Genomic DNA, 21,462 nt, shown 5'->3' with positions numbered 1-21,462 from the left:
TTGTGCTATTAAAAGAACAGAAACTTCATATGTTATATTTTTTGCCAATATAAACTGAATTAATGAATTTCAACATCATTTGAGAGGGCTTGGTAGAAAAAAAAGTCACACTGTTTATAAATCTTGGAAGGATCTGAATGTTGAAGTTCTTTGAAACAGAAATTCATTGGAAGCCTGGTAGTTTAGTTAAGAACTGCTTTAAGGGCGGATATTTAAAAAAAAGAGAGAACTGCTTGCCAGGAGGTGAAGGAGCAGGCTCCCCACTACATAGACCACCAAAGACAAAGATGGACCATGGGCAGATTAGCTACATGATGTAAACACATACCAAGAAGATTCTCTATGATTGTTTTCACGTTAGTCCACAATCAAATAGAAACAGAAAATTTAACAAATGAGTGTGTTTCCCCTGTAGTCAGAGGTCAGTGTAAATGGTGTCAGGAAGTCATGGATGATGGTTAATAACGTCTTTCATGGCACTGGTAGCCTGACCCCGATACAATTAAGAAAGGAAGATTAGTAAGCGATTAAAAGCACACAGGCAAACCAGTGTGTATGGTGAGGACTGACTGAGCCTGCGGCACTCTGAATACACATACACAGTCTGCTTGTGTTCAACTTGTGAGTGAAACAGTGGCGCCTCAGTTATTACATCTTACATGAATATACTTGATGGACAAACCTTTCTTCAACTTGTCTTGCTCAAAGCTGTAACAAGGCCAGAGTGTCTGTGCTGTTAATGAAATAACTTCCATGTGAACAACTGGGATATCAAACACAATCTGAGAGAAGAAACTCACTAAAGAGGACACAGATGTAGAAATAAGTTCTCTCTCTCTCTTACACATACAAAATTGTGTTAGAATTAAAAGTTATTTTTTGTTACAAATTAATTTCACTTGATTATTTTTTCTAGATCCAGGCATTTTATAGCTATTAATATTTAGCCTATAGCTTTTGCCAGGTGATCATTTCCTATTTCTAAATTTAAAAGAAAATCTTAAAAACCTCATGAAGCAGAGGTTCATTAATTTCTTAAGTATGAATCATGAATTTCTTAAATGCATGGATTCCATTTTCTTAAGTTATAAATCTCTCCACTGTGAAATTTCTAAATAAACAAAAATTTTGTAAGTTTTGAGTTTCCCATTTTCTCACCTGCTACAGCAGTGGCTGACTTTCTCCTGTTGGATGTACTACAAACAGGCAGAGGTGAAATGGGCAACTTGTAACTAAAAAGGCTGCATTATACTTTTAAAGGATTTCAGGCAATGTCATTTAACCCTCAATTTTTTCCATCTGCAAAATGTCTCACTAATTTCCAAAGTGGAATATGGCGCCTTAAGTGAAAGGAAAGATCATCTGCAGTCAGCCTCCCTCCAGCCTGAACCCTGGCAAGACCCATCTGCCAAACCTTCCCCGACAAGGCACAGAGCTCCACCGCGGTGGAGCAGGGCTTCTCAGCCTCAGCATTCCTGATATTTAGGAACAAGTTATTCTTTGTTTTGGGGTGCTGCCCTGTGCACCCACTAGAAGTCAAGAGCACCCCCACCCAAGTTGGGACTACTCAAAGTACCTCTGGATGTTGCCAGATGCACCCTGAGTGGCAAAAGCGCAGAAGCACTGCACACAAGGTGGCTTCTCCAACTGTCTGCAGCGACAGGTTGTGTTTTTCCCAGTGTACTGCTGACTGAGACTTTTGTAAAATATATTTTAAGTGAATTACTAAAACCACGATCGTGCACTTACAGGGGCAGCAATGTCAAAACGCTGTAAAAGTTCTAACACTTCCTCACAATTTCTGTGCTTATCACAGACCAGAAGCAGAGAGTTGGCGGGCCAGAACTGTGTTTTTGAGCCATATTTTGAACAGCACTGGTCTAGGAAAAAAATGTCTTTGATCAAAGGATGTCCATGATTCAATTTTGTCATCATGCAAGTGAACAAATTCTGTAATATAATTATACTTAAACCTAGAATTAAATATTATTTTGATATTACACATAAAAACCCCAAGCTTTCTGGTTGGAGGTAGTGGGGAGGTTATAAATGGGGAAAGAAAAAGTGGGTGAACCTGGGTGAGGGTACATGGAGATTTATTATCCTAGCCTCTCTACTTCTGTAAGTTTGAAATTTTCCTTATAAAATGTTAAAAAAAAATTTAAATTGCTTTCACGTTATTTTAAGACTTAAAATACCACTATTCTCCTTCTGCTTCAGAGATCCTGCCTTTTTTTAAAAGGACCATTTCTGACCTCAGGAAGACGGATGGTGTAGAAATTGAGCCATCTCAGAAGTCAGAAGCACTGTCTCAGAAGTGGCTTCTCAGAGACGACCCAGTGCTCCCTTGACGGGCCCAGCTGTCGGCCACAGAAATGCAGCCAGGTGAGCAGCACACTCCAGAGGGCCAGCTCCTGGGACGCCGAGGTCCTTTACACAGAGATGTGTCCCGACTGGAGGGTTTCTTGTGCTCCTAAAGGGCGGGGCTGCCTGTGGGAGCGGGTTGGCGTCTGTACCTCGCTAGGTACCTCCCCTGACAGATGCTCCAAGAATGAAGGACAGCTGCAGGCAGCGGCCCGCAGTGGCTCTGACCACCGACCAGAGGTCAGCCTCGACGTGTGCTCCTCAGGGTGGCATAAACTGTGAAGCCCATATGGAAATTGCCCGATTTTCCCTAGGAGCCAACTAATTCTTTTAGTCACACTGGCTTTGTGACCCTAAGAGGAGAGCCTGGTCCTAGGAAACATCCAAGTCTCAGCAGAACTGCAGGCGGAATTTAGAGGAGGGTTTGCCAGGGTGGCCCCATGGGCTGCTATTACACACAGCTAAGGGGACAGCCCCACGGCCTGCAGGACAGCCCGCCTTATATCTTAACAGCCCCGTTCCTGCAAGTTCAAGTGCCACCAGCTGCACACAATCAAAATGCACCGAGTTTCCCTCTAACGAGCAGCCTCCCCTAGAAAACGTCTTTTACAGATGTTTATAGCTTTTGTGACTTTTTATTCACCGTCTTATTTTTATAGCTGGTGTGATCTTTCAACATATGACAAAACATACCTATGGCCTAGTAAACAACGCACCTAAAACTTATAACTCTTAGGGAAGCCTACAGAAAGCTGGGAGAATATTTAAAGTAGGTTTCTACACAACACATCCATAATTGGTTCTGCATTGTAGCTAATGGAAAACACACTTTCTGCAAACTAGGATAATGAACTCCACGATTCACACATAGAAAACTAAAAATAAGCGCAGTAAATGGAATATAATTTTTATATCAAAGTGTTGTATTTGCACTTTAAATAGAAACAAAGAAGCACTCAGTCTCTTTTTAATTAATCCACTCCTGAGGCCCACAGAATACTCTGCGTGAGTGTCCCGGCTGGAAGAAAGTCCTATCACTGAAGGCCTGGAGGTAACAGAAGACCTTCTCTGGCATAAAGCAAGCAAAGAATTGCCCAAAGTAGTTCAAAAACCTTGTTTTCTCGCGGCCACAGGGGTGACACAAACTGGTCCATTTGGAAGAGTAAGATAAACGGACTGAACTAAAGTTTCCCTCATATTTTCACTCTCGTGATCTCTAGCCCCGGGGATTTTATAGCTGCCTGCACATTCAAACCACCTGAGAATCTTTTGTGAAATATTGCTGCCTGGTCCCCACCCCCAGAAACTGATTTAACAGGTCTGGGCATGGCTAGATATTGGTGTTTTTTAAAAGCTCCCAAGGTGCTGCTTCTTTACCGTTTTTTTTTTTGGTTTTTTTTTTGAGGGGGTGGGGATCATGTTTATTTATTTATTTATCTTAATGGAGGTACTGGGGATGGAACCCAGGACCTTGTGCCTGCTAAGCACACTCTGCCACTGAGCTGTACACCCCCACCCCTGCCCCGCCCCAAGGCACTTCTTCTGATGTGCAACCAGGAGCGAGAACTTCTCTCAAGTACTAACTGTAATGGAAATAACCACTAGGCAGCAACAATCCCTTGGATTGCCCCTTCTCTTACCACTCCTCCTCCTTTACCCCCAGGGCACTACTGCGCACGTCAACAGACCGCTTGCTTCATGGCTGACAAAGTGCTACGAACTTTTAAGGATTTATTTCCCCATTCAGTTGTTAAGCAAGGCTGCAAATTTGGTATGGTTGTTCTCACTTAGCAGATGAAGAAATACTCACTTTAAAACATGACCAAGGTTACACAGTCGGGCAGAGAGGCCAGAACTCAAAAACAAGGCAGCCTTCCTCCAGGGCTGGAGGCGCCCGCCCCGCCCCGCCCCGCGGTCAGGTGCTCTGGAAGAGGTGCCTCCCGGGCCCAGCCAAGACTGGGCATCTTGACCAGGCTAAACTTCGGCCTGAAACCTCCCTGCACATGGAATCACCTGGGAGCTTCAAAAACTGCTCCTGCCAGTGACCCTTTCCTCCGGAGGGTGCAACTTCACTGCTCTGGGGTGTGGCTTGGGCTTCCCCATGTTTAAAGGACCCCCAGGTGATTTTAAATATGAAGACCCTTTGGGAAGCACTGGGCTAAAGCCAATGATGGCAATTCCATGTCCTCTGCAGTAATGGGTTTAGACTGGAGCATGTGACATGACTGTGGTTGCTGAAGAGAGTATGTCTGCCGGGGATTCGGGGAAAGACCTCTTCTGTCTGCTGAGGCCGACCGTGTCCCGAGGTGATGCCTGAGCGGCTGCTCAGGACCTGGCTGACGACGGAGAGACGGAGGACCTGGGCCACTGCAGGCCTTGTTGAACCACTGCATGGACCAACCTCTGAAATTCTTGTCATGGGACTATAGTTAAAGACCTTTTAAGTTACACTTTTCGTTACTTATCATGAAAGCCTTCCCTGTCTTCCACGTCTTCCCAATCGCATCATATTCCAACAGTCCTAGCCCAGGGACAGAGTGCTTCTAGCTCAGATTGAAGCATGACACTATATATCAATGAACAAGAAACTGAAAGTCAGTGGGTGGCTATTAAAAGTGATAACATACAACACAGTCTAAGAACCCCAGTCTGAAAATGGAGGCGAGGGTTCTTTTGGACAGCAGCATTTTTCTTATACACATAAAGGGAGTTCAAAAGGAGCTGAAAGTACATTTGCTGATAAGAATTCTGAGAATATGAGATCTGTGCATTGTAAAAAATGTTCTTTGTAATCTTTGGAAGAAAATGAATGCTGGTCAAGTGAAAGTATTATTATTTATCTAAAGGGAAACTATTTTACTTCCCCTGCATAATGTTTGTTTAGATTTATTTTTTTTCTTAAAAATCCTATAAAAATAAGACTAACCATATGAACAGGAAAATTTTATAGTAAGGAAAAATTATGCTCACTATCTTAAAAATCACAAATCAAACTTTGAAATATAAATGCAAATTATATAAAAATAGAAGGAAAAGAAAAGAGAAGGGAAATACATATGGTCAAAAATATAGAAGAAATACACATACACAGACAGACATTTATACAGTGTCCAAGGCAAAAATGCTGAGTTTCAAGTAACAATCCAAATGGAAGCCAATTATGAAAACAGCTCGTCAGAGCTGTGAGAGCACAGGCTGGTAATACAACTGCCTTATTCTCTCATCACATATTGTCTTCAACATTTTTGGTTGTTGTATCCCCAAAATGTACTACTAAAAATCAAAGTATGTCTCACAAGTTGAACACAGTCTATCTTGTTTTTGCATGTTCCATGGAGCTTCATTTACTAGTGGGATGTTCCTAAAAAAAATCTGTAGTCTCAGACACAGGGATTCACCACCAAAGGCAAATTTAGGAAGAAAAAATATTAACCACTTCCTCTAAAAAGGTTCTTTCCTACATTTGAACTAGAATTTTAAGCTTACAAACCCATTAACTTAAATGTTTCAAGCTCTACTGACAAGTGAGCTGACAGCAATCAAGATAATTCCCATGATTAGATGATGATGTAATCGAGGGTAAATTTATCAGCAAAAGTTCCCCACTCGTATTGAGCAAGACATTGTGTTAGGACCTGTGGGAAACACAAGGAGGTTTGAAATGCGCTCCTTGTCTTCAGGGAGAGTCCACAGATCTGCAGAGCAAAGACAAGGCAGGTGGAGTGGATGGAGTTGAGGTGTACTTGTCCATCAACCTTAAGCTTCTGTGGCTACACAACTTGAAACACAGTATTGAGCCCATACCAAATGTCCCTGTCCACTGAGGGGGCATACTATAGGGGTACAGAGGAGGAGGTGAAATGAGAACTCAGTACAGTCACAGACTCTACATTTAAGAGGCAGATCCAATCAGTCCACAGAGACTTGATTTAATTCAACTTGCCTACTTCCAAAAATAACAAGCACACTTTCTGACATATGTGATGGTGGCAAGTGTAATCCATCTTGAATAAAACCGTAACGTTTACTCAGAGGTCTGTAGGAGAAAGGAATTATGTAAATGCACAGCCTTAGAAAAGGGATATCTAATTCTAAAGGAATAACATACTTATCCCATTACACAATTTTGAAAATAATAAGAACACAGCAGAAAGGTGCTATCACACATGCAACTAATTCAACCATGGCCAACAGAGCAGTCATTTCCGCCAAGTTCATGTCAACAGGTGAAACAAAACCATCAAGGAGTGGGCAGAAGTCAGAGGAAATCATATCATCAATATAAATTACATCTCTGAATCAACACACTGCACAGATGGCAGGGAGCTAGTAGCAGAAACCTGCCCCTTTCAAGCCTCGAAAACACTGAGAAAAACAGCCTGTCTATTTGCACAGGTGAGGATTCCATAGCTGTCCTGGCAGAGATCTTGTTATATTTGAATGTACTCGAGTCATAAAATGTTTTGACAAAAAGTAAGTCATCCTAAAATGTTAAAAAAAAAAAAAAAGACACAACAGGATTACTGTAATAGTGGGATCATTTTTGTGTGCCAAATTTGAATATCATGAACATTTTTTAATCCCAAAGGTAACTGCAGAACATTATTCCTATTCATAAAATGAGCATCTTCACTCTTTAGCATTTTTATCTGATACAGTTTTGTTCAGTAAGTAAATCTGAGCTCAATCTTCTTTCACAAATGGGTGAGTTTTTGTGAAAACTTCTGGGAATCTCTGGTGGTACTACACAGACTCTAGCAGGCTGATGTGACTTCATACCTTCCCTCGAACACCAGTCCCTTCAGAGCATGCTAACGGGTAAGAGTTGCCAGTACAATCCCTAGTTTGTTCTCTCTCTTTTTGTAAGTGCAGTGGCAACGGTTTTTCTACTAGTAGCCAGATATTGTCTGAGTCAAACCAACATAAATAATATGCTTGGCGGAAGATGCAGTTACCATAATTCTTATTTTGCACGTAAAGGAACCAGGCCATGATGAGGCCCACATGCTCAGAGAGCGTTCAGTGGAGGCATGTGTTTCCTTCCTATCAGATAAAGTACAGAACCAATCTCCAAAGACCCCCCTGCAGACAGGGACGAAAACATACACCAGGCTTCCCAAGACACAACAATGAGGCTGGGGAGGGGAGCAGTCTTGCCTAAGAAGGAACAGCCATGGAGCACGCAGAGCCGCAGCACTGGCAACGGCTCCTGACAGGACAGATGTCGGAGAGAGCACTCATGTCCTGCCAATGGGGGAATGGAAACAGAATTTAATACTTAAAAAATTCAAAATTCAGGCACTCAGTCATATACTACTTGGTGATAAACTGTCCTGCATGTTAAAGACTATATTGTAGATGGAATGTCATTTTTTGGGCAATGATTTGGTACACTGCTTACATGTCTAAAAACACATGTTAATTTTAGTTCCTTCACTTCTGTTGCCTCTACAAAGCCAAATGTATGTAATAGATCAGTCAGGCACATCCATTTCAGCAAAACGTTCACTGTAACTTACACGGGCAGAGTGAACCGAATATGTTCATTCACTGAATGGAAAGTTGCTGCAACAGCAAACTCTGTGCATAAGAAAGGTGCTTGTGTCTACATGTGTGTACACAATACATGCACATACAGGTATGATGTGCACGGTAATGACACAGGTTTGAGTTAACGTAATTCAGATTAAGTCAGTGTAATGCACATGGAGACTAGTCTGAGAAGCCTCTCGAACTGCCCCACTGATGTGCTGGCTTTGGGGGCTGGGATCCAGCTCGCCTCTGGTATGAATACTCTGGGTAGGTTGAGACCTGGGTCAAGCCCAGTGCCACAGGCTTTAGAGGTCTGCAGCCACGCACTCAGGGAGCCCTCCAGAGAGGTCCTAAAGCTTGCGGCGGTTCTCAAATGTCTTCACTTTTTGCTGAGGCAGAAAATACTTTATACTCTGAAAGTACCACGGAGGAGCTTCAGACCATCGGTTTTCCATCATTATAAGGATCGGTTCTCGGACGAGTGGTTTATGTCACTCACAGCTTGCCCGAGCTCGACCACTGACCCTGAAGTGAGGGGCTTCAGATCTGATTACCAGGCCCCAAAGCCTCTTGCCCGTTCGCCCTGCCTCACACTTTCCAGAACACCAAGTCTCAAATCAGTAATCTCTCCTATGCAAGTTACAGTCCGGCGTCAAGGCCACAGGCAACCAGCGCCATCATAATCACTGTAAATCAGGGTTTACAAAGGCAAAGAAAAACCTTAGGAACACAATCATCTCTCTGATACGTCTTTAAAATCTTATACTATAAACATTAACATATAAGTAACATTTAGTGACAAAAATGTATTTGAGAAACTGCTCTCAATTCTAGTTCCTGTTATTTCTATTTACAACCTCAAGCATACAGTTATAGAGGAAACTAAACTGAAAAAAATATAAACATTATATATGTTTATAATTTTATTTATAACATTATAAATATCATATATTTATTTTTATATATTTATAAAATTACACAATTATATATAATTTTATATTTCTATCACATATAAATTATTTATCACATAATAATATATATTATATATATTACATAATATAAATATTCTTTCTGATTCTGTTTCTACACAATTATGATTTCAGAGAACAGTTACATTTAATAGTATCCAAAAATTCATAAAAACAAAAAACTCCATTTTTTTTTTTCCTTTAAGTGAATGCCTGCTTTCATTTTATGAGCACATGACATCATAGAACTAAGTAAAGTCATTTTTTTTTGTACAAATTCATCTTACCCTTTCCACCAAGCAATATCCACCCCCACGTATGTACTCTGCCCAGTGTTGCATCACAAGCATGGCATCAACCTTTTAATATTCGTACTTAGATACCTTCCAGAAGAACTGAAGTCACAAGAAAGGGCAGCACCCACATTATACAGACTTCCCATAACGAGGAGAGAAACCAAGTAGAACATATATATGAGAAATACACTTTGACTGGAAAACAGCCATATCTGTGACAAAAAATAATTCACAATTGAGAACAGAACTGAAAATGAGATGAGACCTGAAAGAAAAGAATGGAATTTTACATGTTTAAGTCAATGTTAAAATGTTAAATAAAGACATGTTAAAGCAGCACGTTGAAACATTCCTCAAAAGCAGCAGAGCTAATGCCCACTAGAAGCTATGCATTGAGGACCCCAGAAGGATGCAATTTTCTCTCTAATGACCCATAAGTGCTACAGAGAATAAGGACTTAGTCTTGGATAAAGTAAGAAAGAGATAACCAGAGCCTCCATTTTTCTCAGGGGAAGCAGGTTTTTACTTAAATCTAAATATGGTTTGGGTCAGCCAAACTGTAAACGATACTCATGTTCTTAGAACCACTAACTGCCTCTTCCAGAATGAAAAAGAAATCAAAGAATAAAGCTTCTTTTACGGAGAAAAAGGGACCATCCACTATGATAATTTAAATTGAAACCAAAACAAATACCTTGTATCCTAAAAGCCCTGTTTCCTTCATGAATTTAAGAATAAATTTCACTGTCAGACAGAGAAATACTGAAATCAAAGCATTTAAAAAGTACTGACAACCTCCTGGCGATGAAGGCAGCAGGACTGAGGCCTGACAGGTCCTCCAAAGCCACGCCCACAAGGCCTGACCACTGATCCTGTTACCAACTTGCTGCGTGACCTTGGAAGTCATTCTTGGCCTAAATGGATCTTCCTGGAAAAATACTATACGCAAAATAGCTAACTTCAAAGATCTGAAAGGTTCTTAACATTGAAAATGCTGTTTTAATTTCCAATGATGCAGAGAATCTGCAACATGAGGGATTTAGGTAAAATGTGAGGAGTAAATCTCCTACATGGAAATTTCACTTATTAAAATGGATTGCAAGGGACATGAAATATCTCTCCCTGGTGGCTTTCAAAATATTAACAATATTTTCCTTAAAATAGTTTAAAAAGTACAAGTGAAGGAAAAAAGCCTGTAGAGGTCATAGTGGTACTGTTGGATAATTTTCTATGAAGGGTGCCTTTGTGACAGTCATGTTGGGGCATTTCTCCAGCCAGACAGGACAGCATGACTCCTGGGGACCTTGCAAAGGGCGGCTGGCAGGGAGCAGTCCAGTGGGCCTAATGAGCTTCTGTAGCAGTATTCTTAGAATTTTTTCAAAAGACTGGTTCTTGCACTGTGGTACATAATCCTTAGAACATCCGGGCAGCTATACACACGGTAATAAAGAATGAGGTCTTCAGTGAGGAGGAGATCTCATTTCCAGTCTTTGTGCTGCTCAGTACTAGTCATACAACTCTGGACAAACTACTTATTCTCTCAAGCCTCACTTCCCTTGTTTGTAACATAAGATATTATATCTATTTCATAGGATTTTGCTTATCAAAATGCTTGGCCCATAGTAAGAATTCAATAAGGGTACTTAATATATTAACCTGCTTTCTTCTATGTATTATCAAAATATGTATATGAATAATGGAATTAAAAATTGAAAAAGGCACACAAATTATGAAATATAACTGAGGTGATTTTATAAAGAAAGGAAATTACATACGAACCTCAATACAGCATTGTTCTTGAAATCTATTAATGGGACCCTAGATAGTCGTTTATTTCAGATTCTTACGATACTTTAGTAATTTAAATTCTCTGAATAGAGCCCAAGATGAATATTAAACTCTGTTTCAGAGAGAAAATCGTATAGAAGTGTATTACTTTCCTAAAACTAACAGCATCATTGTTTTTAAAAATTAATTGCATATTGTCTATCTTAAAAACAAAGAAAAATTCTCTTTATGCATTTCAGACAATATCTACTTTCCTTTAAATTTTGAAGTATGTTATTAATGTCTAAAGATAACATAGTGGTGGCGAAGCAGCAATCAGCTTAAATGCTAAATATTTATAGAGTTTGATTTTAGCTAAATCTGCAAACTGTTCTCCATATCCTCTTTGCCGATACACCAAGTTCACAAAGGAGTTCAGCAGACAGCCCTGAAACACCTACATTATTACTACAAACGGGCCTACCCCCGCCAAAGAGATGATGTTCTCTGACAGCACTCTGCCCCCACCCCGGCCCCACCAGGCACAGTTCAGTCAGATCCTGGTTCTGCTTCGACAACGTGTCAGGTTTCCACTGCGGGTACCGGGGAAAGGAAGACGGCTGGACTAAAGCATCACTGACTTAGCCCCATGATAACTGACACTTGATGGCCAGTTCAGCAAATACCTAATGATTTCTTACTATTTAGAAAGTCTCCCTTTTTATGGAAAAGATACGTAAATATCAATAAGGATAAGTATAAAATTCTAAGACATACAGCTACATTGCTGAATGATCAAATGAATAAATGAACTGAGCTCTAAGGGGATAAAATAAAGGAAAGAAAAACTATGACACAGAAGTGAAAACGACTGAGCTAATACAGTACAATGAATGTGTCAGTAAAAGATGTCCACGGCAGAGGTGACAGGAAGAGCTGCAGAGAAACTGATGTCTGACCAGGAGTTTTAAGGAGAGCTAAGATCTCTGCAGGGAGAAGGATGGGGGGTTGGGGGGAAGATGACAAAGAAAGAGGCCAGAAAACAAGGGCATTTTATGTGTACCCTCAAGAAATATCGAAGCAGATGCAGAAAAATGTGGTGAGCTGTGGATGAAGGGCCTGCAATCAATACTGGCCGAAGCCCAGAGTTTGTCTGTGCGCTCGGGGAGGGAGGGGCTGGATGGGGATCACGGCAGGTGGCGTGGCTGGGAGGGCGAGGGCACCTCGGGCCAGTCTGGGTGCCAGTCTGCAGGCAACGAGGAGCCACTATGGGTTCGGTTTTGTCGTCTTTAGTAACTGAGACACTTCGAAGTTGACCTTTGTAAGTACTGTCCCGGCAGCCATCCGTGGGACGGGTTAGACCCAGATTTCTTAAGTTGTGTTTTGTAGAACACAACCCTCGGTGAGATGTGGTATAAAACACACACACACAGACTCTCACTCGCTCACTCTGCTCAAATGATGTTGGCAAATGCTAGGTTAAACAAACTACATGAAGTATCTTTGCTGCTGGACTTCCCAGAATCTGCCATACGTGTCCAGATCATGGAACTCCAGGAGGAAGACAGCACGTGTGATTGAAACGCTGAACCCCTTCCTCTCCCTCAGTGGTGGTGTCCCTCTTTCCCCCTGGCTCTCCTTCAGCCTCTTTGGCTGCTCCTTTTTGGTTTCCTCTGGGAGGATCTTCTGCTGCTCCATCTTTTCTTCCCCCCATTCTGTGGAGACTTCAAGAGTGAGTTTCTACTCCTGCAGACTAAACTTCCATCCATGCTTCTCCTGACACCTTGCCTCCACCCTTCTTCAGGATGAAGGAGGTACCCCTCCTCTGAGTGTTTATACCCCCCTGGGACTACTTCTCTCAATGCCCCTGCCATGCTCTATCTGATCATCTCCCCTGACCACCAGAATACTCAAGGGCTCAACCTTTTGCTTAAGCCTTCCTTGAATACACAGCACATACCACAGAAGCTGACGCAGAATTTAATTAGGCAACTGAGACCAAATGTATGCTCTCCTCAACCTTAAGTTACAATTAGAAACATACCACATCTGTCAAAATTTTTTTCTTTAATCAGGAGTTCTCTGTATATGCAAAAACTGTTTGAAGTCATTGTTACCAAAAGTTGAATAGAAACTGTCACAGAGTGCTCTAAGATAAATTCCTTTCTTTTTAATTTTTAAGACATTATGTGAGGTAATCAAGAAAGGCCACATGTCATCGTTAAGTATTTGCAACTTATAACACAGGGGTCTGATTTGATTCCTATTGTTCAGGATAACAGCAGCATAAATCAGTTAACCAAATATTCCACAAACAATCCTTTCAAATGAAGTTCTGTCTGAATTTTACACTGCTCATAAGCTCAAATAATAATGAACTCAAAGCTTCATCAATATCTCATGTTGATGCCAGCTGTGGTAACAGTCCCTCAGGGTAATATGACAGATGGGGGAGAAAAGGCACTCCTATGATATATGTATTTGTGTCACCGTACCTTTCTGGAGCAGAAAAGAGTGGATCAGTTCAAATGCTGAAAAGAGCTTTCCCGGCAGGTTTGGAAGGTGGGTAGGAGGCAGAGCCATCTGACTTTACGTAGCTGTTTTACTCCTTAGTCTAAAGCAGTGGGGAAAACGGGAGACCGAGTGTCGACTAGGAAAAGGCCACCGGAAAAGGCTTTTGCCGTTTCTCCAGGGATGGTTTGCCTGTTGAGTATTTGCCTGAAACACTTCTTGTCCCTGTCCCAAACTATCTGGGGAAAATAGTGAGAAGTTACTAGCAGACTGAGGAGAGTCCACAGGGTCACCGAGCGCTGAGGATGACCACAGAACAAAAAACTCTCCAAGGTCTGAGAACAAAGCCACTTGACAGCGTGAGGCTAGTACTGGCCAGCAACCAGCTAGAAACAAAGCACTTAGCAGGGCCTGAAAGAGCCAAAACTCTGAAGCCACTGACCTTTACGGCTTCTCAACAGCCCTCAGGGTGAAGTCCAAACACTTCCATCCAGCACCCAGAGAGCCTTCATCACCCGTCCTCTGCTCACCCTGGAAGCCTCCTTTTTTAATTACACCCTCTCTAACCTTATCCTTCACACGAAATGACCTGAAACTCCCAGGCACCTTGCACCCTATGTTCAACCATGCATCCCTGGCACCCAGTACAGTCCTGGCACAGAGTAGTCTTAAATAAATGCTTGCAGAAGAAATGAATTATCCTGTATCCTGGGATCCAAGAGGGACAATCTTCAGATCAATGGGCACAACCTCAAAGCCTTGGTGCGGTGATATACTGTGACTGGTTGTCAAGTGGTTTCTTGTTAATAAGTTTGCACATGATCTACTTGCTTTTCGACAAATGAGATGAATTTTAATGTTATCCCCTAATAACATGATCATTTGGTTTCCATCCCGAATGCTGTCTTCAGTGAGCAAGTAAGCAGCAGGGGTTCGGCTGAAGCTCGAAGAACTGTACGCAGTCCATGCTGTGGCCTGAGGCACACAACCCACCTGAGCCTCCTCTGCCAGGTGTGCCAAGGCAGGTAAAGGGGTGGGAATGGCTCCATCATAGGACCACATGCCCCTGCCTTCCCTCCTGGGCAAACAGACCTCTCAGAGCAAAGTCTTTAAAGCCAGATGACAAAAACAGTCCAAGATGGGGCAGGGAAAAGCAGGCCCAGTGTATATGAACACAGTGCATCGAGCACTGAGGTGTACAGGCACCCACCCCTCCCTAGTCAGAGAGAACTGGCTCTCACCCACTGTCACATGAGGGAACGCAGAGATGCAGATGTAACAGATGACAACCAACACAAGGAAGGAGACCACCGTGAGCCAGGAGCGCGCCACGCCAAAGCACGGGGACCTCAGGACTAGGCTTGGTGCCTGGTTACACACTTGGGACCCAGGGTTTTCCTGCTCCATCACTTTGCACACTTGTTACTATTTATTACTTAAAATAACCTTTCCTGGTGGACACAAGGCAGGGCCTGTGACCCTGCAGTTTCTAGCACATAATGGGCATGTTGCAAATAAATGTCCACTGAGTAGACACACTCTTGTCTTCTCAGACCTTCAGAGTATGAGCAGGAATTGCTGATTAAGCAAGAATTACACTTATTATGATTAACAGACTCCAAGCTCCACTGAGGGTAGGGACAATTTGTTGATTGTTATATTCTCAGTTCATAGCATGCTGTAGTCATTTACTAAATGTTTGTTGAATAAATGAATGAATGAATTCATATACTGTATTTAGCTATATGTTTGCAGAGTTAATTTGGTAAATTAATATAGTTTACTACTGATATAATTTAACTTCATTCATCCAAAAATTTTGATAACCCACTAAGCGCCAGGCATACAGATACAGAGGGAAAAGAGGTGTAAAATTCCTGTCCACGTGAAAGTCGAGGTCTAAAAGGAGAAACACATAAACAAATTATACCAGTAAGTGCATTAAATTCAAAAACTGAGGTTTGTGTATTTTAAAGAGCTGTGATCGGAAAGTATCCTAATCTGAAAGGAAGCTCTAAACAGGCAGTGACCCAACTGTCTGTCTATTCATGATCGTTATGTTTGAGTAGAGACCACACCCCGACTGAGTTGGCCAGACCACCAGCCCCAAAGGCAAGAATTACACACCCAAGGCCCCCAGACAGGTGTTATTCGTGATTGTAATACTGATGATAACCCAGTTTTAGATTCTTTGGTCGTCACCTAACTTTCTAGAAAGTATGGATGAGAAAACATTATGATGGCAGTAAGCCTAGTCACCTCAGCCGTCTTAGTGCCACACCGATTAGAAGGCCTATTTTTTTTAAAAGGAAGTTCTTAATTTAACTCACTTACACAAATTTCAGGGTTACATAAGCAAATTTGCCATCAGACTTTGGATCTATGCTATGAATTAAATAGTACATAAGTATCAAGAGAGCCTTAAAGTTCACTTGTTTCTGGGTCTCTGAAATCTTTTTCAGAACAGTGTATGCCTTTCTGAACAATCGTATTGTTTTTTAAACTGAATTTTAAGAATTCTGTTTTTCCAATTACAAAATACAGCTCCCATCGCTAAAGGATGACGTTGTGATTCCAACAGCTAACTTCTGTCTAGGAATGTGTGTTAAGTGCTCACTGTAACACTTTGTCCAGAAGTGTCAATGACTTTAAAATATAGAAGCATACGTCAAAATTAAATACCTACTCAGCATTATGTGATATTTAGCCCCTGTTCCTGTATCTATTGCTGCATCATAAGCCACCTCAAAACTTTAGTGACTAAAAGAAGTTAGCATTTCTCACGGTTTTATGGATTACTGGGGTGCGGTGGGGTGGGGGGATTGACTGGGTTTATGGATTGGCTGTTACAGAGGCAATGTTCTCTCTTAAGAGTCTCTCTTGTAGCTGAAGTCAGTTGGCTGCAGCTGAAGTCACCTAAAGGCTCCCCTGGGCTAGGTGTCCAAAACAGCTTACTCACTTGGCTGGCAGTTCGTGTAGGCTGGCAGTGGGTGTGGGGCACCTCCCTGTGTCCTCTCCACATGACCTAGGGTCCTCGCAGCATGGTGGTTGGTTCCAAGAGACGCAGGCAGAACCTGCAAGGTTTCTTACTACCTAGTCTCTGAGGTCCCAGACTGTCCCCTCTGCTGCATTTTGTGGATCAAGCAAGTCATTGTGGCCAACCCAGATTCAAAGGAAAGGATGTTGAGCTCTGCCTGCTGATGTAAAGAGCAGCATGTGATTATCGGGAGGGAAGAAACTGAGGGCAACCATCTCGGAGGCGATCTTACCACACCATTATTCCAACGAATGCACTTTATGTTTCAGGTGGACAGTACTAGTTTTTTTTTTTCTTCCAAAAATCAAGTTAGGTGCAAAAATACTCAATGAAAATATAAGCACCAATCTAAAAAAACTGCAGAAAAATCACATTTGACACCTAGGTCCAGTTTAATCCCTTACATCAATGGAACTCTACTCTTAGAACCCTAAATATAGTGAAACAGAATTTAACTCCACTAAAGACGTTTGTCTGTTTTCCTATAGGGTAATTTACTGACACAGTAAATTCGTCTAGAGTATGAAATTCAATCTATTTAAAAATTTTATCTCTTACTTTCAAAGCCTAGGGAAATTCAGGGAACCACTCCTCACATTCTAGAATGCCTGGACCAAAAGTCCTAATTTTAGGAGTATCACCTGGTGTGCCTAAAAAATATTCCTTACCAAGAAACTGAAAACGTCCTTTGCTGGTGATTTTAGAGAGCTGACTAGCTCATGAGCATAGCTGCCCAGAGCATAAGGAAAGAGGACACTCTGCTAAATGGGTTAATGACTATCAAAAAGACTTTTCACACAGGAAAAGGGGGAAAGAAAGGGAGAAAATGATGCTGTCAGTCCCCAAGAGAAAGTTATTTTTCAAATGGTCTGATTCTCTCTTTTACAGAGAAAAGGCAGCTTATTGTGATCAAATAAGAATGTTCAATTTCATGCAGGTATATTTTCTGAGTCAAATAAAATACAATGGTATCTTAAAGCCACTTATCTTGAACAATTCATTTGCGAACCATATAAAATTCCCCCAAGAAATACGGGGGTTCTAGAAACAATAAAAAGATTTATTAATGCCAAACCCAAATTAAATATGTTTCAAATAATTGAAATGAACCACATCCTCTTGTCCTACTCACAAAAGCTGATGAATTTAAGAAAAATTAAAAATTAAAAAAAATTCAGAGTTTTGTCTAACATCATAATAAACTTGAAAACATTATTAAAAATTTAAAACTCTCTTCCTTTTATCTAGATATGAAAACAAATAGCTGAGCATGCTCCCCCAGTACTTAGCCTACACAGGTGTGTGCCCAGCACCTCCCCCTCCCCCGCTCTTCTCCCTCTAAAGCCACTGCCTACTCTTCCTGCCTCTGAGGAACATCACTGTCCCGCAAGGTGCCCAGCTTGGCATCTCAGGCTCAGCTGTGCTTCCTCCCTACTCTTCGCCACCCACATGCACTACCTGTACAAACCTCGTCAAGACTATTTCAGAAGTATCTCATACACGTTCCTTACTTTTTTTTTTTTAATTTTTGTTGAGGGGAGGTAATTAGGGTTACTTATTTATTTATTTTTAGAGCAGGTACTGAGTATTGAACGCAGGACCTCATGCATGCTAAGCACACGCTCCACAACTGAGCTATGTCCTTCCCCATCATGCTCCCTACTTTCAAACCCCATGACTGCCTGGTGTGGGTGCTGTGTCTAGTTCAGCTGGGCCCAGAATGCTTGCCTCAGGGCCTCCCTGCCTCCAGCCCTGCCACTTTCAGTTCTGCCTAGAGGACGACCTCAGGGCAACCATTCCGGAAAGAGAGCTGAGAACGTCAGCTCCCTACTCAAAATACAGCACACAAAACAACTCTTCAGCCCTAGCCTGTCTCAGCTGTAGTCAGACTTCAACATGCACCCTTGGACTCTGTCCCAGTGGACAGGGCATCCTAACTGGATCTGTAAGGACCTTTCTCACTCTGCTCATGTGGTCACACCTGCTGGGCATACTCCCCTCCATAGTCCTCAGAGCTCGGCTCAGACACCACCCTCTCTCTCTAGCATTTCCTGCGACCCACTCGCCCACCGCCTACCTGATTCAACAGACTTCCTTCTGCATCTCTCTCCTATGATTTTTATGCATGCCTCATAATGTGTTCATGAGGATTCCAAGCTGATTCTCATCCTTAAGAGACCACCTACTGTTCCTAACCAAGGCGAACAGAAATCCTATAGCATACTCCTGTAGCCGTGGGAATCCTTCTCGCCTCTTCCCCTTTGCATCCACTTCTCACTCCTCCAACAACCTCTTCACCCATAATAAATTCACCTTTTTTCTTTTGCCTTCAACATCAAGCTTACATTGCTGCCACGTGATTCAGCAGCTGGACGCTCTGGTCAGGCTGTTTGGCATAGTTTTCAAGCTGCTACGTCGGATTACACCCCAAAGCGCCCAGGTCAATCCAGCAGCGCCGGATGCCTGGGGACTCCGAGACACCCGCTCCGGTCTGGGCTTGGAGACCCAGCGTCTCACCACATGGTGTCTGAAGAAAATGCAAAGTGCACACATTTGTAAACTCACCAAAAATCTGACCGCCTGAAGATCAGGGATAGACGGCTTCATGAAAGAAAATTAACAAAATATAGAATGACATAGTTTTAATCACTGGCAATTAATTCCATTTTAATATTTTTAATAACTAATCTGGCTGTTCCTACACACCAGGCTGGAGACACAGCTGTGATCTTAGAACGCTGAGACCTGTGCAGGCTAATTGGGTGTTTTAACTAGTGTTCAAAAGGCTGGGTTTCTGAAATAACTTTCTAATAGGTCCAGGTGTTTTCCATGTTGAAAATTAAAAGTGACTTAATAAGACATGAGCTTTCTGCAGTACTTGGTTACAAAATACAATTTCTTTTGAACCTAATGTTTACAAAATGGGAATTATCAGCATGTACAGTAACACTGACAGTGAGTGTTTTGGCTCAATGTGTCTAAGACAACACAAACCTAAGGCCCATAGTTTCCAGATGATCTATAAGTATAATGTACTAAAATGGACTTGAGACCTTACATGTAAGAATTAAGCAACTGGCATTTATACCTCAGACACAGTTCAGGGTGGCCAAGAAGGCCTTTTAAACAAAACACAACAGAGATGGGGGCCCTGGCATTGTGCCTGGGGCATTTCCAAGTCTAAAAGTCCTGGGAAAATTAATATTATCACTGACACTGTTCTTTAAGTCTTGGTTGAAGCCACCGTGTCCAGTGTCCCCCACTCAAAAAAGATCCTACTCCCTCCCAAAAGGTGTTTCCTACGTCACCCAAGTAAAGAAAAAAGCACATGAAGGAGAGAAGGTGGAAGACCTCTTCTGCGGCAAAGGCATGCGGGGTCTGCTAGAACCTGATGATGGAGCAGGCTTTCTGTGGATCCTCTGGCCCTCCAGGCCACCCACAAAGCACATGCAGACAGCAGAGCACCATGGAAGGAGACTAAAACTACGGTGAGCAGAGCAACAAGGAGACCCAGAGCCAGCATCACGACTGACTAGACCAGCTCAGCCTTTCCTGTGAAGGGCCTGGTAAGAGAAGAGGCGTGCCTACTTCAGGTGTAAATAGTATTCACCTCAGTCTCTACTGTTCCTTCACACGTCATAATAATTCAAGCAGAATTTTGTGTGACACACAAAAAGCAAACCCTCTCCAACCCATTATCAGAGAGAGCAGAGAACACAGCAAGATTGAAAGATGGCCCAGATGGTGGAACTACCTGAGAATTTAAATAACTGTAATTAATACTGTCAAAGAACCCAGTGAAAAGGTGGACAATGTGCATGAACAAATGGGCGTTTGCAATAGAGACATGTAAACTATTGTTAAAAAGCCAAATGGAAATATTATTAAAAAAATGATATCAAAGATAAAATCCTTCAATGTGCAGACTGAGCACAATAGAAAAAGAATCAGTGAAACTGAAAACACGCCAATAGAAATTAGAAACCAAAAACGCAAAGATACAGAGACAAACAAAAACAGAATAGAACTACCAAGAGCTACGGAACAATGTCAAACATTTTACCATATGTACTTGGCATCTCATTAGAAAAAGAGAAAGAAAGGGACCAAAGAAATATTTGGGGGGAAAAGCTGAGATTTTTCCAAAATTTAACTAATAATAACAAACCACAGATATAAATAGTAAGAGTAAAGAAAAACATATCTAGTGCATTATAGTCCCAAGTGGTGAAAACCAAAAGTAAACAGGATATATTGTAGGAAATGAATAAATTACCTGTCCTGGCCTCTCCACAAAAGACCAATGGCTGTTTAGCCTTTTAGCAAAATTTGGATTTTAGCAAAATTATCTCCCACATTTGGGGCCCTTACTGGATCCCATGAACAATACTCTGAGTAAAAGACTTTGTGTTCCTTCCCTAAGGCATCTGTGCAGGTCCACAGGATGCAGATCGCGGGGCACTGACGTGGCATGGTATTTTGTGTTGTCTCACCAAAACTTCTTAACGATGGAGCCTTCTGAATGATACAGTTGTTGTAATGGAATTAAACGTTTTGGAAATAGGACCCAAAAAATGTCTGGAGTTAGAGCTATCTAAATACTAAATGTAATGTGAATACAAGATTGAAACTGAAAAGGGTTATGGTCCAAACAAAATGGTATCTTTTGAACGGAGTTGTATAAAACCCAAATAATAGTGGGAAAATGTGAGCTTGCACAGATCGTTCCCCTGGAACATGTTTTAAAAAGTCTCTTTTGGTTCTTGATATTAACTTGATTGCATTAGCTAATGATCCTAATTAGCTTTTGAAAAGTTGCAGTGAGATGCAAAGAATATCTGTATCTACCCAATGCTTAGGAAACAGGATTTTAAAATGAAGCAAGTCTGTGATAAACTATCAATGAGGCACGGGAAAGAAAAATTAAAGCATTGGAAGCAAAACCTAAAGGCTTGTAACTATTCCTTTTCTGGCACTCTCTACTAAT

At 41.8% G+C, this 21,462-nt stretch overlaps 1 protein-coding gene across 3 annotated transcripts in view; it reads right to left on the bottom strand.

Annotated features, from left to right (window-relative positions):
- Positions 1 to 21,462, bottom strand: part of PRDM5 (PR/SET domain 5) — a 160,469-nt gene that overhangs the window by 18,721 nt on the left and 120,286 nt on the right. The window contains exon 14 of one of the 3 annotated variants that reach the window (XM_064477360.1): positions 18,023 to 19,002. The exons of the other annotated variants lie outside the window; for them this stretch is intronic. Coding sequence (XP_064333430.1) covers positions 18,886 to 19,002 — 117 coding nt within the window. The 3' untranslated portion in view covers positions 18,023 to 18,885. Of the gene's footprint in view, positions 1 to 18,022; positions 19,003 to 21,462 lie in introns of those variants that run through there. 3 annotated transcript variants of the gene reach the window in all.

The sequence above is a fragment of the Camelus dromedarius genome, chromosome 1 (assembly GCF_036321535.1).
Source record: "Camelus dromedarius isolate mCamDro1 chromosome 1, mCamDro1.pat, whole genome shotgun sequence".
Classification (NCBI taxonomy): domain Eukaryota; kingdom Metazoa; phylum Chordata; class Mammalia; order Artiodactyla; family Camelidae; genus Camelus; species Camelus dromedarius.
The sequence above is the reverse complement of the archived record's forward strand: the minus strand, read 5'-3'. Positions and strand labels throughout refer to the sequence as shown.